Source organism: Sorex fumeus, unplaced genomic scaffold (genome assembly GCF_029834395.1).
Source record: "Sorex fumeus unplaced genomic scaffold, SorFum_2.1 ptg000072l, whole genome shotgun sequence".
NCBI lineage: Eukaryota > Metazoa > Chordata > Mammalia > Eulipotyphla > Soricidae > Sorex > Sorex fumeus.
The window spans coordinates 14,899,433-14,917,311 of NW_026606129.1; the positions used below are offsets into that span (position 1 = coordinate 14,899,433).

The following is a 17,879-nucleotide window of genomic DNA, read 5'->3' on the forward strand; positions in this document are numbered from 1 at the left end:
GCACTCTGCATGCTATTTATTTCACGTAACTTACACACACTGGGAGCTGGTCCTCATCTAAGACAAACCTTGATGAAGAAACTGTATCTTTTAGAGGGAAAACTCATATTGACCCATCTCAAGGGTAAAAAGCCACAGAGAAAAACTGAAATACACTCATTTGTATTTCCTACGTTTGTTAACAATGAAAAGTATTCTCCCATGCAGAACACATTCAATTTGCCAGGTAGTACAGGTCAAGCATCTGCTTAAATGCTGAGATGCCACATGACCCAATAGGTGGCAGTATGGGTGTCAAGGAGGTTAAAAAGCCTGCATCTCCTTCAGAGGGCCCACTGCCATCAAGCCCCAAGCACATAGCCCCAACACCAGAATGAGGAGCCTTTTCCCAGACAGCGCCTGAGCTGACGATGGCGCTGCACCAGGTCTCTTCTCATCTGGGTTTCCGCAGGTTTTGCCCAAGGTATCACCTACAAACAAAGGCTGGGGATGCAGACCCTAGATTAAGATCAAATTGTGCTGGCTAAGAAGTCCTCAGTCTGTAAAGAACTTGAAGTTAGTGGAGTACAGCTCTAAGCACCCAGGAGGTGTGTCTTGAGTCTACCTAGATCTTTACGACCTGACCACATTGAATGGTTCTTCCCGCTACTCCCAGCAGTGTCTGGGGCACCTTGTGCTAAGGACTGACCTGCACTTCCTGCATGCCAACTAGAGAACCCTCTGAGCCACCTCTCCAGCCCCATTCCAGTATATACTTTACGTATTATTTTACTGCTTAAAGTTTACCAGTTCTATGGGCTGACTTAAGATGGATGTGGTAACAGCTTTACCCTTAGGGCCGGAAAGAGAGTAGAGGGGTTGAGGCACTTGCCATGCATGTGGCCAACTCTGTGGTTCTATGCCCTGCATTACAAATGGTCCTCCAAGTCCCACCAGGAGTGATCCCTGAGCACAGAGCCAGGAATGAGCCCTGAACACAGCTGAGTGTGACAACCCCCACTAGCCACCACCCAAGGTCTTATCTTTATATAATGTCCTATAAAGTAGAAGTAATTTTGTCAATCATAATGAAGTGTACTATCTTGTTAAATAAAACCCCCATTTGATCTGGCACTGAAAACAACTATAGCTGTAGATGAGAGAGCTAGAGAAACGTGTTTTTTTAGAAGTTAAGCCATACTGAAACAATGCAAATATTTTGAATACAAAATATAATTGGTTATTTACCTCATTTCACTACTCCAGATTGCTTCCGGAGTATCAAATTCTCCTAGAAAAATCTCAGAGAACTTTTCAGGCTCGTAATTTTCTAAGTAACAAACCATTGCTTCTGGTAGAATGTGTCCAAGTATGCTTCTCTGGAAAATATCTTGTCCTTTTGACTTTAAAACAAAAGAAGAGAAAGTCAGGAACACTAAAAACATACTTCAATTTTCTAGAAGTTAATATTCTCTTAACTTTAAAAAGCAAAGGGAACAACTGTTAACAAATGGCTGTTATGGGGGGAGGATTTATTTAAAAATTGTTATTGAAGCACATTGGTTTTTAGCATTGTGTGGGTTTCAGAAGCGTAGCATTATACGGTATCAGTAACCATTAAAGACTTCAGTCCATTCTGAATCAATTTTTGTGGAGTGTAAGACTGTGGTATAGTTTCTTTTGCATATGCCTGTCCAGTTTTCCCAGCACCATTTCTTTCTTTTTTTAAATTTATCGAATCAGTGTGAAATACAGTAACAAAGCTTTCACGTTTGAGTTTCATACAATGAATGAACACCTCCACCAGTGCACATTTTCCACCAACAATGTCTTCAGTATTCCCCCCCACCCCCCGCTTCTAAGAGTAAGACAATTTCCTTCTTCTCTTTTTCTATTTTGAGGCATTATGGTTTGCAATACAGATACTGAGAGGCCATCATGTTTGGCCCTTTATCTACTTTCAGCACACATCTCCCATCCCAAATGATCCCTCCAACAATCGCTGACTCAATGATCCCTTCTCTATCCCAGCTGCCTTCTCCCCCAGCTCATGAGGCAGGCTTCCAACCATGGACCAATCTTCCTGGTCCTGGTCGCTACTGTCCTTGGGTGTCAGTCTCATATATTTTATATTCCACAAATGAGCCCAGCATCATTTCTTAAGGAATCTTTCCTTAAGAAACACTGCCACATGTAGATGACCTTGGCATGAAGTGGACAACACAAGGAGACTGCAGAGACCGACACCTGTCACTGTGTTACACAGTTTTTAAGAACATCAAATGTGGTCAACCTATTTCTGTTCTGAACTTACGTAAAATATTACTGATATCTCTCTGTCCGTCTCTTTGTATCTATATCTATCTATGCAATTTGTTTTGGGGCCGGTCATACCGACCAGTGCTAGGTGGACCCAGTGGCGCTGGGCATGGAATCTGGGGTGCCCACATTCAAGCCACACACTCTCGGCCTCTGAGTCACCTCCCTGCCTGGAGGCAATGTTTTAAACTTTTTCCATTCTCTCACTTCCGATTTGTATCACTTGGTGTAAATGACCCTGTCATGGGCATCTCTCCAATATAAGACTCTACTGCCTCACTGGCGGCTCTACAGACAAGCTTCTTCAACTATGGATGCAACCCACCTGGGGTCACTTAACTGACATCAAGAGCTGTGAAAAACCAGGCAATGGCAAAAAGTTTCTGAAGGTGCAATGACCAAAAACTAACTGGAAGTCAAATATGTCACGGATTTGTTGCTTCTGGCAATGCTTGCTGACACATGGTGCATTTCTCGGGCAAAAAGGGTCACAAGCAGAACAAGTTTGTTCAATGAAACGTGGGATCTGAGGCCAGAGTGAGCACAAAGGGCTGAAGGACGCACCGGGAAGCCTAAGCCCAAGTTGGAATCCTCGTCCCGCCGAAGCCTCGCCCTCCCCCAGCACCGAAGCCACTGGCCGGCGGACACAGGCACCTCTGGGCCAAGGAGCACTGCCCTGCCAGGTCTGAGAAGGGAACCCCCAGGTTCTCTGACACTGGCTGGGCACTCTCCCCTCACCACTGAAACGGAAACAACAGGAACTGCAAGTCTGACCTACTGGCTACTGTCAGCGTGACGCTATGACAGTCCTAGGTGAGTCTCTTATGCACGGTCTGGTTTTAATTTACTGAGATCCCAGTAAAATCCGAAAAATCAATGCTACAAGAGAGGCTGAACAAATTCTGAAACATCCCTCAATGATGTTTTCAAGAGTCTGGTCACGCAGACAGGTCTCTTTCTTTACTGGATTCCTAGTTTCCTCCTCAGTAAAATTGGCAACAGTACTTGAAGCCCTGAAAAATCAGGTATTCATTGGGGATGTAGTTGGTTCCGTAGCAGACGGCTATCCCTTGCATGTGGAAGGCTTTTGACTCATTCCCTAGCACCACTAATAAAGAACAGCTTCAAATTAGGAGCCTGGAAGAGGGAGATGGCTTGGGGACTCCAAGCTTAATCCTTTCCATCACATGGACCCCTAAGCACCATCAAGTCTAGCCCTGGAGGCCTTAGCACCACTTGCTCCAAGGAGTATGGCACTGCCCAGTCCAAGCTCAGTGGCCTTAGTACAGCTGGGAGTGACGTCTACGCCCTTGGAACACTGCTAAGAAAGCTGGCCAAAACCCCAAGTAAATCAGACCTCAACAAGTCACAACTTGAGATGTGGGGGGGAAAAAAAGAAAAAAAGAGAAGAAAAAGGTTAGGATTTTACTGAATACTTCGCGAACTACACAGTGCTCATATAAATAATGAATTATTTATTAAAATTACCAACCCAGGGCTGTGGAGAGACCTCAGTGGGCTGGAGACCAATCTCCCATGAGGGGGGCCTGAGTTCAATGCCCAGCACAGTGTGGTCCCCTGACCATCACCAGAAGGAACCACAGAGTCCTGAGCCCAGTTATGTGTGGGCCCTCCAAAACACAAACACAGAAAAATTAAATTACCAGTCTAAATTTTACACAACCTGGGACATAGGTTATATTCACAGCGCTATCAGATTATAATTTACAACCTGTGATTTCTATGTACTTACATGTGTTGCTTTTGGTTTTGGGGGGTTACTTCTTGGATCTGTGCCCAGGGATTCCAAGCAGAGCTGGGACTGAACCTGGACCTCCCACATGTACAGCCTGCACCTAGTTCCTTGAATTCTCTCTCTGACCCTGCAGTTTCAGTATGAGGCTAATGGGAACGATTTATTTTTGTTTTAAAAATGCCAGCTAAGATTTCTATTGCAAGTTACTACAAAAAAAAATGTAAAAAAACCCAAAATAAATAAAAAAACCAGAAGAATCAAACAATACCTGCCTGCAAGTACTTATAATCTAATAAACACACACCTCTCAGGAAACTGGTGCCAAATTTCCTTGCCATATACTATTGTGGTATGCATTCAGAGGACTAATCTGGCTTACCTCCTCTGACTTGAAAGCCTGTTTGGTATGTGTATACTTCAAAAACCTAGAAAAAAGATAAATGACTCCTTATAAACTGGTTTAGACACAGTCGCCTTAGTTTTCTATATATCAGATCTTTATAAAAGCCACCAAAGGTAACGTGTACATTCATATTCCTAAACTGTTTAATTTCAAATTAAGGAAAGAGTTTAAATTAACTAGAAAAATTAATCAGCTAATTGACTAATTAAGGTTCTGTCATATTAAAAAAATACCCAAAGACCTAAACGCAAAACTGCATGAGCAAATGAAGTTATACTGAATATGAGATGTAAATAAAATTATTTGTGAGATGTGGTAAAGTTATTCTAAGTCAATTTTCCCTAATCTAACTTTTAACCTAAGCAGACATGTAATAACTTTTATAATTACAAAATAAAATTATCACACACACACACAAAAATCAAGCAAACAACAGAGTTCTTACCGAGCAACTGGAAGCACATTAGAACCTGTATACATCATGATAAAAAAAAATACTCCACTAAGGTAGAGTCGAGGTAATTGTGGATTATCTTGCATGATATGATACAACAAAATAGCAACCTTCTCCACAAGGATAGGGTCAAAGGTCAGCAGGAGCTAAAGAAAGAAAGAGTTTTGTTACTGGATTGTTCTGATACCATCCATCTTAGGTTTACTCATTTCATATGCTAAAGTTACAGTTTCTCATATATGTAATAAGTTACAAAAATAAACATATCCTGGATTCAGTTAACTTGTTTACTGCTCTCAAAAGCATTGAAAAATAATTCACTTGAGGGCCAAAGATAAGGTGGGGGGGGGGGTTAAGGTACAGCCAGCCCTGATTCGATCCTCAATACCGTATTGAGGGTCCCCAAGTATTGCCCCAATACAGGTCCCCAAGTATTGCCTGGAGACCTGGGTAACACCTGTCACTGCAGGAGCCAACAGCACCTCCTCCTCTGGTACCTGCATGAACCAACAGCCAAGCTGGCTGAGAATCATCAGCAAGGGCCCCGGAACCTCCAGGTAACCTGAGTTCCTCATCCCACCCCCACCCCCCATTTATAACTATCAGTGTAGAGCTAAGTACCGAGGACTTGATAAAACATATTCAGAGAAAGTTCAAATATGCCTGAAGCTGCTCCATCATGATTAGTGGTGAGAGTGTTTCTTGTGCATTCTCCTGACTGGACTTCTCTGTTAAGGAAAAAGGTGGGGAGGCAGATGGGAGAGAGCTGGGAGAGGGAGAGATGGGTGGGGTGCGGGGGTGCGGAAGGAATCCTGCTTTGGCCTAGCTTCAGATTCATCGAATTGACATCAGGGCTGAGCTGAAGGGCTGGAGAGTCACTACAGCGAGTAAAGTGCCTGCCTTGCACTGCAGCTGACCCGGATTTGATGCCGGCATCCCAAAGGTCCCCCAAGCACCAAGTACTGTGTGGAGCGATTCCTGAGTGCAGGGCCAGGAGTTACCCCTGAGCACCTCTGTGTCAACATCACTTCAAACAAGGAGATCTAGAACTAAAAATACAGGCAGAGGGTAACTGATAGCCACAGCATTTCTATTGTCAGAAAGTTCCAGAGCATCTAGCCTCTAGAAACCTGTACTTGAAAAACACCGAGGGGATTATCTGGGGACCACTGAGCTGAGTCCGGACTAATGGCAAAGTATCTCTGGAGTGGCCCAGGACTTGGGAGCACTTCTGGGAAGACAGCAAAGAGGAGGAAAAACACTAACCTGAACCCCCTTGGGACTGACTTCATTTCAGTGCTATACTGAAATTTAGGAAGCTTAACTCCAAATGAGTAAAATAATGAGGGAAACAGAAAGGGATCTCAGTATATCCTGCCTGATTTCAACTCAATGCCTTGGACCAGCAGTTTTTCATGAAAACATGCAACTGCAAAGTCAGCTCTGAGGCAAAGACCGCAAAAATGTTGTGATCTGTTTCCTTTTCTTAGTGAAACTGTTTGATTTAGAAAATATGAGAGAGGGATGAAGAAGAAGAGAAGAAAATGGGGGACAGTGGAGACAGAGGGAAAGAAAGAGCCTAGTTAGAATTATCAACTCAGTTCAAGAGTAAAAGAACTAAGTGCAAACCCAGGTTCAGATATTTTGAAAATGGAACCAAGTACAATAAGAAAGACAAGGGCTCATAGCAGAATTACACATAGAAACGAGTCTCCAAACACTGCTCCTAACTTGCTAACATGAAGGTTTCTCACCTGAATAATATGGGGAAGGCAAGCGTTATCCGACAGCAGTTTTTTCACTCTGGGTAAAGGCCGAATGATGGCATTATCTTGATCCCTAGAAAGAATTTCCTAAGGTCAGCCTTTTTGCTCTATTTATTGAAATAAGTATGATCGGAGCATGACATTCTACATGAAGCATGTTACCTTACTTTTTTGTTAATGAAGACTAAGCTCTCATACAGCTGGGAACATGATTAGGTACTTTGTCTTAAATCTATTTGGCTGATTAATATGACTTCATTTCCTTCCATAAGATTTCCTTGAAAAACAGTGCCCTAGAAGAGCCAAAGACTCTTATTTATTATTTAATTGATTAAACTTGGTGCTGTTCACCACACTGTCAGTGGATACTTCCCCCAAAGGGCTTATCAAACCTCTCCACTTTAATTATTTAACTATACTCTGTATTTTCCAAGTATAGCCTTAAAGCTGCATTTCTTCTAAATACTGTTCATATGGTTTTATGATCTGAATCTTAATGAAACCATTAAAACCTCCAGTATTAATAAAAACTATGATAATTATTCAGTGATTCCCATCAAAAAATATCTTTACTATGTTAATAAAGCAAAATGATACAGGTGTCAATATTTCACAGAGACTGAAAAGATCCCCAAGCCAGAGTTACACGTACTACTGCAGAACCGATTAGCCTTCCCTAGCCAAGGAGGAGGCAGGACAAGCTGTGGACCTAACAACCGAAGAGGTTATCTTTGCATATACATGAAACTGGCACCCACCAATGTCTATAGACTGCAGTATACTCATTTCAAAATGTTCATACTGATCCACAGGTACATGGAAATACCGTTGCTAGAGTATAGCTAGTCAGCCTCAATATTTTAATGCTATTTAAAGTTCCCCGGAGAAGTTGTTTTTAGCTACTGTATCAATATAACAGGTAAAATTATGCCTCATACATATTTTAATAGGCTCCAAAATTCCTCCAGAGCCACGGGGGAGGTGGGGCTGGCGCATCCTGGTTCTAAATCACCAAATTCAACCCGTGCCATTACTGAGAAATACCCATGCAAACGTAAGTACAAGACGGTATAGAGTCCTTGTTTACCACGGAAATACTCAACTGCATTTTACCTGCTCGGAAAATATCCACACATTGTGATCAGCATGTTCAGTATAAGGGTAGAAAGTTCCGTCTCATTTAGTACTGCCTGTCCAGTGGCTAACAGACACCACTTCAGCTGGGGGATTGACTGAAGTGGCTGCCATCCATCCATGCCTTGAGCCCAGCATATGGTTTCCGCAGTTAACTTTTTATTGTCCCACAATTTTTGCATCTAAATAAATGAAAAACATTATCACAGATAAAGCAAAATGGAAAAGTCTGTACAAAAAAGTTTGGAACTTTCAACAGGAACCCAAATTTGTCTAGTAATGTTATAGAAAAAACGGCAGCAACAACGAAAACAACAACAACAACAAATCTTGTTGGTGAATCCACAGAGAGAAAACAAAAACAAAAACCCCAATCCAAACCCTGGAAAGAGAGACCAGAGAGACAGTGCAGCTGGTAAGACACTCGCCATGTGCACAGCTCACCTGGGTTCAATCCCCAGCCCACCACGAGTGCTATCTCAGAGCAGAGGTGCAGTCAGGAGTAAGCCTGAGCATAGCAGGGTGTGTGTTGCTCCCTGCCACCCCCCAACCCCACAAAAGAATCAAACTGGTTCACAAAATATAAAATAAATTATATAAGCAGAAGATCTGATCTTCTAAAAATTATCTCTGGATAAATTCCAAGACTGGGATAAATTTCAGGCTGGGAAACAGGATGGAGGGGAGTATTAACAGATATATTAACAATATATCAATTATCAACAGACATTAAGAGAGAAATTGTCCTTGGATCATGAAAGTATTTTATAATGAATTTCAGTGTGCAGATTAGAACTTAGGTCTAACGAAGAAGCAGTTTGGCGTAATTCCTAAAGTAGCAATGTTAAAACTCTGACTGCTACCTCTATAACAATAGCTTTTATTTATTTTTAATTTTCCTGGGTTTTGGGGTGACCACCAGCAATGCTTGGCAATTGCTCCCAGCAGTGCTCTGGGAATCTTGCAGCGCTGGGGACAGAATCCAGGGCCCCAGCGCAGAGGATGCGTCTCAGCCCACTGAGCTATCTCCCTGGCCCTATTATTGCTCTGTTTTCAAAATAGGAATTCCAGCCAGCAATGCTGGGGGCAAGGTGTGGTGGACACTATGGGTGCTACTGGGTAACTAACCACTCAGTGCTCAGACCTGTGATGCAGTGCTGCTTGGACCTCGGTGCTCAGGACAACCCAAGGTCTGAGCTCAGAGCCCCCCATCTGCCCTCTGTTCCATACCCCAGCCCCACAGAGGCTTTTAAATAGGGTTGAAGACATAAATGCATGAGTCAGAATGAAAAGGAGAAAGACACTCAGAAATAACATCTATTCCTGTATTTAGAAGTTGAATGGCAGAGTTCTTAGAGTTGCTGATAAAAAACAAATCCCAATTTTTAAATAGTTCACATCTCTTTGGTAGTAAGCACGGCTGACGAGAAGCCAAGTCCCCACAAGAAGACCCATACCTCACAGTATCCGTACGGTCCGCTCCTTTCTTCGTCTGCATTGCGAAAGTACCATTCCTTTTCACTCTCTCTCTTCATATCCGGAGCAGCTTCAATGACATTACTCTTAAGATTTGAAAGAGAAAAAGAAAGTTATGTTTCAAAGCAGAAATATGTGGGGGGAAGATATCGTGAGAAAGTTACACTACTTTCCTAGACTAATATTCCTTCAGAATTTGCCTCAAATTTTCAGTGACCTTATTTTAAGAGTAAGGATTTGATCCCTACCTAACAGTTGGAAGAAACTACTGACTTATAAGCATGCACTTACCGTACTCAGTTTCTTAAATTGGCAAACTATTTCAAAGTTGCCTTACATTCTTGATTATTAATAAGCTCTCAGGTCACTAAAATTTCAGTAACAAATACTACTACAAATGAACACATACCAGGAACTTTAAGCCACAGTGATAAAAAGACTAAGTTCTCTTGAGGGAAAAAATTCACACCAGCTGAAAAACATCTGAGATCAGAGTTAAAATTCTGACAACAGAAAAACTCACAATGGTTTTATTTATTTTGGATTTGGAATTACATCTGTGGTACTTGGGGACTACTCCTCGCTCTGTGCTTCAGGAGCGCTCAGGAGGTGATGCAGTGCAAGGAGGGGCCTGGGTCCGTCGCAGCCAAGCACATGCTCCATCCTGCTGAGCTAACTCTCTCCAGCCTTGTTAGTGGTTTCAAACATTTAGTTTCAATCTCTTCTCCTAGCTAAAGGGAATTCTTATAACGTCATTAGTTCCGCCGAGAAGCTACACTACAGAATATAAAATATTCAAGCTACCTAGTTACAGTATTTAAAAGTTTTTTAAACGCCTCATAAACATTAGTTTTTCTTAAGACACATGTAGGGCAGTAGAACTAAGTGACTCCTTCAGGTCAGATGTCTAACAGGTCCTGCCCCTTACTGGGTGGCAGGGAAAACAGACTTAACCTTCTGTTCTATTTCTTCAACTGCCGGAGATTTATTTGTTATATTTAGTTTGGGGAAAGCAAGACCTGTTGGTGCTCAAGGTTTACTCCTGGCAGTGCTCAGGGGACTTTATATGGCATCAGGGATAGAAGTGAGGTTGGCTGTGTACAAGGCAAGCACTTTGAGGAGCTGGAGTGATAATACAGCGGATAGGGTGTTTGTCTTGTATGCAGCCAACCCAAGTACCCAGCATCCCATATGGTCCCCTGAGCACCGCCAGGAGTAATTCCTCAGTGCAAGAGCCAAGAGTAATCCCTGTGCATCGCTGGGTGAGACCCAAAAAGCAAAATTTTAAAAAGGCAAGCACTTTAACCCTAGCTATCAAAAGCCGTTGGAGATTTAAGGTTATGTGTATAGCACATCACCTGGCATACAGAAATGGTACAGAAGCATTATAACCATTATTCATCCCTGAAATTAATACTAAACTTACAGTTAAATATTATGGAGCTTTGGCCTTTGGCCTGGCCCATTTCAATGCCAGGGCAGCTTTCCCTGGGTCCATCTAGTCCCTAGTTGGGAACCTGCCTTTGGAGTGCTAGGAGCTAAGGGCAACTGAGGTTTAAGTCAAGAAAAAGGGTGCTCGAAGTGATATTATTTGAAGTCAACTAACTCCCACATAACAAAAGCATAGTATTAACTGTCTTCCTGTGTCTATACAAAAAGGACATTGTTCTGAAGTAACTATGCAAAGGACATAAGGAAAACGGAAAAGCAATATTCACAAGTTAACAGAATCTGATTAGGAGATAAAGGTGATTGACCATTTGGGGAAGCAGAGCACGAAGAAAAGGTTACAGATGAGCACAGAGGAATGGGAGTGCCTCTTATGGGAGCACTGTGATGGGTGTAACCCAATAAACCCAAGCTTCCTGTGGCAAGGCAGAAAGGACAAACCAACGTTATCCTACACATTCAGTTTAATCTGTAAGTCATGACATTATCACAGAACAGCAACTGAGATGTGGTCAATTGCCTTATTGTCCTACGGGCCCCACAGTAAGGCAAATGACTCTATATCTAAGTTATATTCCTAGCCCAAGAGGTGAATGCTTTCAAAGACAAACAAAGCACTGGAAAAATAAAACTGGATCATTACTTTCCATTTGAGATTCTTCTTAATGGTCATTTCAATTGTGTGTAAAGGGCGGGAGAGATAATACAGCAGAGAGGGTGCTTGCCTTGCACATGGCCAACCTGAGTTCTATCCCTAACACCCTAAGTCGGACAGGAGTAATTCCTGAATGCAGAGCAAGGAGTAGTCCCTGAGCATTGCAGGGTGTAGCCCCAAAACAAAACCCAAAAAAACCCAACTCCCTCATTTTCTGTGTGTAAATCTCCCAGGTTTCAGCACCATATAATTATTGGAGAAATACACTCCTGGTCACAAACCCTGACATATTTTCAGGTTCGTGTGATTTCATGCACCAAAAGACCACTTACTTTTGCACAACCTAGAGAAACAGACATACCTGCAGTGGCACAGTCGCTCGGCTCACATGGAGATGAGCAAGGGTAAGCAAGTCCACAAGAATTCTGATGCCATTCGAATCCATGAGCTCCTTCACATTTTTCTGTAAGTCAAAAAGATTTTTACATTGCTATAGTCTTTCTGATGCCCTAAAAGTCTCGCAAATAACAGAACAATTGACGTCTCCTTGGTCTTGGGTGAACGGATTTTGTTTTGTTTTGTGTTTTTGTTCTGGAGCCACACCCAGAGTTGCTCAGAGTTTGCTCCTAGTTTCATGCTCAGCAATCACTCCAGGTGAGGTCTAGGGGGCCATACGAGGGGCCAGGGATCCAACCTGGGTCAGACATATGCAAGGCAAGTACCCTACCTGCTGTACTATCTCTCTGGGCCCTATCAGGAGTCTCTTTGGAAATCAATGACAAACAGTATTACTAGGAGTTTTCAGAACTTTAGAGTTAAGGAACACAAATTCAGATGAAGATTCAAAGGACAAAACCATATTATCAAGAGACCAGAGAAAGAATTCTTACTTAAAAACTAGCAGGAGTAACATCCATGGCAAACCTTCTGGGTGCACAATTACCCTGCACTTCAACAAAGACCCCTTTGTTATAATAACCAGTTTCTATGATCAGAAATGTGCTCAAGTGCTTGGCATGTAAGAGACCCTGAGTCTGACCCTCAGTACCACATACTTTTGCGCTCACTGCTGACCTGATGTGCCCTACAATTAACAAACTTAAAATGATCAAATTCTAAAATCAGAAACAGGGCAGGAGAGATAGTACAGGAGGGAACGTGCTTGTCTTACATGTGGCCCACCCCAGTTTGAATCTCTGGCATTGGGTATGGCCCCTGGAGCAACCTCTTAGGGGTCCCAGTAGATCCCTCAGCCCAGAGCCAGCAGTAAGGCCTGAGCACTGCCAGGTGTGGCCCTCCTCCCTCCTCCATAACATTTTGTAATGTTCCGGTTTATTTTCATTTACATTTCCCTATAATTTATCAATTATACTTTTGTTAACACTTGCATTATCTGCAAAAATGAGACAGAAACCAAACGAGATGATTAGTACAGAAAGTGTGCTTGGGACCAGAGAGAGCTCAACAAGGCTCAGTCCTGGGTTCAAACGCCAACACTGCTGGGTGCAGTGCCAAGCACTGCCAGTTACCGCAAAACTAAGAACAAACAAAAATGTGCTCAACTTTATTCCAAGGACAGCCCGGCAAGCTACCGAGAGTATTCGATATGCCAGACACAATAACAACCAAGTCTCCAATGGAGACGTTACTGGGCCCGCTCGAGCAAACCTTAAATTAATGTTACATAATTATGAATTCTTAGTAAAAATAGCACCAATCTATAAAAATGCCTTAAAAGATGACAGTATGAAGTCTTCACTTTATTCTTCAAAATACTTTTAAGTGTACATTGATAAATTAAAAACCTTTTTAGGTCAAGCACTTACTTTACTTAGAATACTAAAGATACTAAATACTAAATTCTAATACTTAGAATACTAAAGATTCCCTAAAAGTAATCAGCTAATGACTTTTTTAAACTGAATCGCCGTGAGATGGAGCATTACAAAATTGTTCATGATTGCGTTTCAGTCATAAAATGTTCAAACATTTAAATGTTTGTGCGTTAGCACTGTGCCACAACCCCAAACCCCAAAGCTATGTGTTCTAAAAAGGACAAGAATTAAGCCTATCTGGGCAATAAACCCATACTGCCATAATTTATCATTCTGTCGGAGAGCCTGGCAAGCTTCCGAGAGTACCTCAATATGCCAAACACAGTAACCACAAGTTTCACAATGGAGACGTTACTGGGCCCGCTCGAGCAAATTGATAAACAACGGGAGGACAGTGCTACAGTTACATACTCAAGTAACTTACTTGGAAGGAAAAATGTATTTAAGCAGAAATACTGTACCTTATTAAGGATCAGCTTGTTGAGGAAGAGGATCAACCGATCTCGTTCAAGTTTATCTGTGGACTATAAAAATAAATTAAAAATCAGTCAATAATAGAAAAACAAAGGAACTATAACCATTATCACTGATAATAAAGGAACTGTAACTATATCACTGGGTAAAATCAAGTAGCCAATAGGAAATAATGTCATCTTTTAAGTATCAACTCAGAGGAGACCACAAATCATTCCCATTCTTCAATGTCTTATATTCTCTGCAAATTAATAACTTGTCTGACTTCTCTGGAAAGGCAGATATTATCCCACTGGGTTTTGTTTTGGTTTTTGGTCATATGCAAGTGTTCAGAGTTTACACCTGGCTCTGTGCTCAAGGATCACTCCTGGCGGACCCTGGGGGACCATATAGGATGCCAGGGATTGAACCCAGGCTGGCTGCGTGCAAGGCAAGTGCCCTACCTACTATATTATCTCTCCAGCCCAAGACAAACACTTTAAAATCATAAACATTAATATGTATTTTAAGAATGAGTATTAACTCTTTAATATGCTTAGATGATATTCTTGAATTAAAGAGCTGAAGCACATTTTTTTCCCTTTTTTTTTTCCCTTTAACTTTTTGGGTCACACCCAGTGATGCTCAGGGGTTACTTCTGGCTCTGCACTCAGGAATTACTACAGAAGGTTCTCATGGATATACAGGTTGCCAGGGATCGAACCCAGGTCAGCTGCATGCAAAGCAAATGCCCTACCCGCTGTACTACTGCTCCGGCTCTTAAACACATTTTTGCATGCTGAAGGTTTGCGCCAAATGGCACCAAATGCTCCCCTGAGCAATGAGTCAGAATTAAGTCCCTGAGCACCATGGGTGTGGCCCAAAAACCAAACAAGGGGAAAAGAAAAAGGGAACCGAGTAATGTTTTACAGAACAAGGAGAAACCAATTTACTTAAAATACAGATACTATAAGTACTCAGGTTCACTGGAATAACAGTGAATCAGAATTCAACAATACAATTTGTTTTGGTAATGAATATTAAAGATCTTCATCCAGCTGCATTATTTCCTAGATATGTTTTGTGACCTTATTCAGAACCAGTTTTCTAATCGACAATGCAAAATTAACAGGCAATTATAGCAAACACTGATGATCTTTTAAAAATTGGGTGAGATAATTCTAAGGCAGTTTACTGAAATTTAATTAATATAACACAGCGCAGTTTGAATTGCACTGTAGATGAGCTGATTCATCTGCTCTTTCCTGGCCCCATATTTGAATTAAGTACAAGCTTTCTAAAATAAGGAAATTCAGAGTTCCCTTTTAGAAAAAATTTTTGATTTTCTAAAAAGTTTTATCTTCACAATTTGAAATTTAGTAAAAGTAAAGTAAAGTAAAGGCCCTCCCGTTGATCATCGATTTGCTCGAGCGGGCCCAGTAACATCTCCATTGGAGACTTTGTTGTTACTGTGTCTGGCATATCGAATACTCTCGGTAGCTTGCCGGGCTCTCCGAGAGGGGCGGAGGAATCGAACTCTGGTCGGCCATGTTGGCTGCGTGCAAGGCAAACGCCCTACCCGCTGTGCTATCGCTCCAGCCCTTGAAATTTAGTAGGCTAGCATAATTTTTCCAAAAAGGGCCAGAGCGACAGCATAGCGGGTAGGCTGTTTGCCTTGCACGTGGCCGACCTGGGTTTGTTTCCTTCGCTCCTCTCAAAGAGCCGGGCAAGCTCCCTGTGACGTATTCTGTATGCCCAAAACAGTAAAAAGTTTCACAATGCAGATGTTACTGGTGCCTGCTCGAGCAAATTGATGAACAACGGGAAAACAGTGCTATGGCATCATTTTTCCAAAACAGAAAACCAAGAGTTCAATATAGATATGAAAGCCACTACTTCTTTTACACTAAGTTCAGCTCATCGGTACTGACATTTTCCTATTCATCTAACATACTTAAATAAGTATAATGTGAATGAAAGGAAAACTCATGGAGAAACTAGTAGGACTAATAGGATCAAATGGGATTGAAATTTAGTTTGATTTCTTTTTTTTTGCTTTTTGGGTCACACCCGGCGATGCACAGGGGTTACTCCTGGCTCAGGGACTCAGAAATTATTCCTGGCGGTGCTCAGGGGACCATATGGGATGCTGGGAATTGAACTTGGGTTGGCCACGTGCAAGGCAAACGCCCTACCAGCTGTGCTATTGCTCCAGCCCGAAATTTAGTTTTAAAGACATTAACATGTACTCCAAGACATTTCCCCAAGGTAGACTCCTTAAATGATCTTCTTACCCTCTCTAACATTCCAACAATGTATCTTGTGTCTGTAAAAGGTCCTATATCTTCATGACATCGGCCATAAACAATAGCAAGGGCTTGTAAACATAAACACTTCATGTTTACTTTTGGGGTGAGCAGGAAACGGTGATAGAGCTCATTGAAAAATTCATACCTAGATTTAAGAAAAAAAGATTAACAAAAGAAACAGCTATAAACAGTGAGAACAACTATAACAAGAATGGAAGAGTGCCTTACGATCTCTTCATCGATCCACTTTCTTCATTCTCATCTTCCTCCAGCAATAATCTCAGATAATAGTCCCCTATTTTGATTTCCTCTGCCAGGCACTCATATTTAACCTTCATATTAATAAAAGAAAATTACATGCTGTTAGCTACAATACTCACAGCATTTCCACATCACTGCTGTTGATTAGTCTTTCTGTTTAGAGTTCTCTGCTTTGCTGAATAAGAGAGACACTTTCACTGGGAAAAAACTTATCATTAAAAACAATCAAGTAACTGACTACTGTTAATATGACTTACTATTTCAGCTAGACATGAAACCAGAGCTACCTATCAATTTTATGACTATAGAATCTGCTGATATAAATGTTGCAAGACTACATGGCACCCACGAGGGCTTCAGCAAAGGAAGAACCACAATTCTGTTATGGGGTGAGGATGCGGATCAGTGACTGAGCACATCACTCTCACGCATGAAGGCCTCATCCAGCCCCGAAAAACACATTTCAGAGATGCTCTTCATTCCCTTCTATGCCCACCACATCAAGCAAAGAACAGACAGTTCTCAGCTTCGCAAAGTCTGTCCAACTGACATAGCTGCTTCAGGTATTCTCTCATTCCCCAACAAATCAAATGCATATCACGACTTTCTTTTTAAAAAAAGAAGCTTTATCTGGGAATAATTTCAAACTTACAAAAAGGTTCAAGAACAAAAAGCTATAAGAAAAATAAAATGCAAGAAAAATCTGACACTTGGATTCCCTTCCATGGCTATTTTCATACAAGATCCATTTTCTTTTCTTTTTTTTTTGCTTTTTGAGTCACACCTGGTAATGCACAGGGGTTACTCCTGGCTTTGCACTCAGGAATTACTCCTGGTGGTACTCGGGGGCCATATGGGATGCTGGGAATCGAACCCTGGTCGGCTGCGTGCAAGGCAAACGTCCTACCCGCTGTGCTATCACTCCAGCCCCATAATATCCATTTTCTGTATGTCAAAATACCCCAAGCTACAAATGGGAATTGGTACATGAGGAACCCATAATCAGGAAAGTAGGGGTAGCACTTTAACCCTCGGCTCAGTTAGGATGCCTGCCACTTCTATCAAGGAAGATTTTTAAGTGATAAGTTAGTGGGGTGCATTTTGGCCACATCTAATGGTGCTCAGGAGCTAGTTCTGACTCTGCTCAGGGGACCTTATGTGATGTTTAGGGCTTAAACCAGAGTTGCACACAGGCATTTTTACTTCCTGTACTATCTCTTTGGCCTGATTTATTTAACAACAACATTTTCAAAATGCTTTTCCAAAGGCTGAAATATAAACTAAATAAAATCAACTATAGGGTGCGGTAGTACAGTGGGAAGGGCACCTGCCCAGCATGCAGCAGACCTGGGTTTGACTCCCCAGAACCATATAACATCCCTTAACCCCAGCAGGCATGATCCCCGAGTGCAGAGCCAGGAGTAATCCCTGAGCACAGCTGGGTGTGGCCCAAAACCAAAAAAAAAGAAAGAAAAGAAAAGAAAAACCAAAGACAGAAAAACAATAAAATCAAGTATAAATTTACACATATAATATTTTTATTAATTCTGTGCCTTTAAATGATTTCACTTTTATTACCTACATATTATGTGCTCTATACACTACCTAGCTATTTGATCTGTCACTATCA

General features: G+C 41.8%; 1 protein-coding gene across 1 annotated transcript in view; it reads right to left on the reverse strand.

The window, feature by feature from the left end:
- The window catches only part of DNAJC13 (DnaJ heat shock protein family (Hsp40) member C13), a 127,655-nt gene that overhangs the window by 41,953 nt on the left and 67,823 nt on the right, over window positions 1-17,879 (reverse strand). The window contains exons 24-33 of the mRNA XM_056129669.1: window positions 16,217-16,320; window positions 15,974-16,133; window positions 13,688-13,750; window positions 11,753-11,854; window positions 9,269-9,373; window positions 7,791-7,993; window positions 6,666-6,750; window positions 4,903-5,057; window positions 4,434-4,479; window positions 1,228-1,382 (exon numbers count right to left, since the gene is read on the reverse strand). Coding sequence (XP_055985644.1) covers window positions 1,228-1,382; window positions 4,434-4,479; window positions 4,903-5,057; window positions 6,666-6,750; window positions 7,791-7,993; window positions 9,269-9,373; window positions 11,753-11,854; window positions 13,688-13,750; window positions 15,974-16,133; window positions 16,217-16,320 — 1,178 coding nt within the window. The remainder of the gene's footprint in view (window positions 1-1,227; window positions 1,383-4,433; window positions 4,480-4,902; window positions 5,058-6,665; window positions 6,751-7,790; window positions 7,994-9,268; window positions 9,374-11,752; window positions 11,855-13,687; window positions 13,751-15,973; window positions 16,134-16,216; window positions 16,321-17,879) is intronic.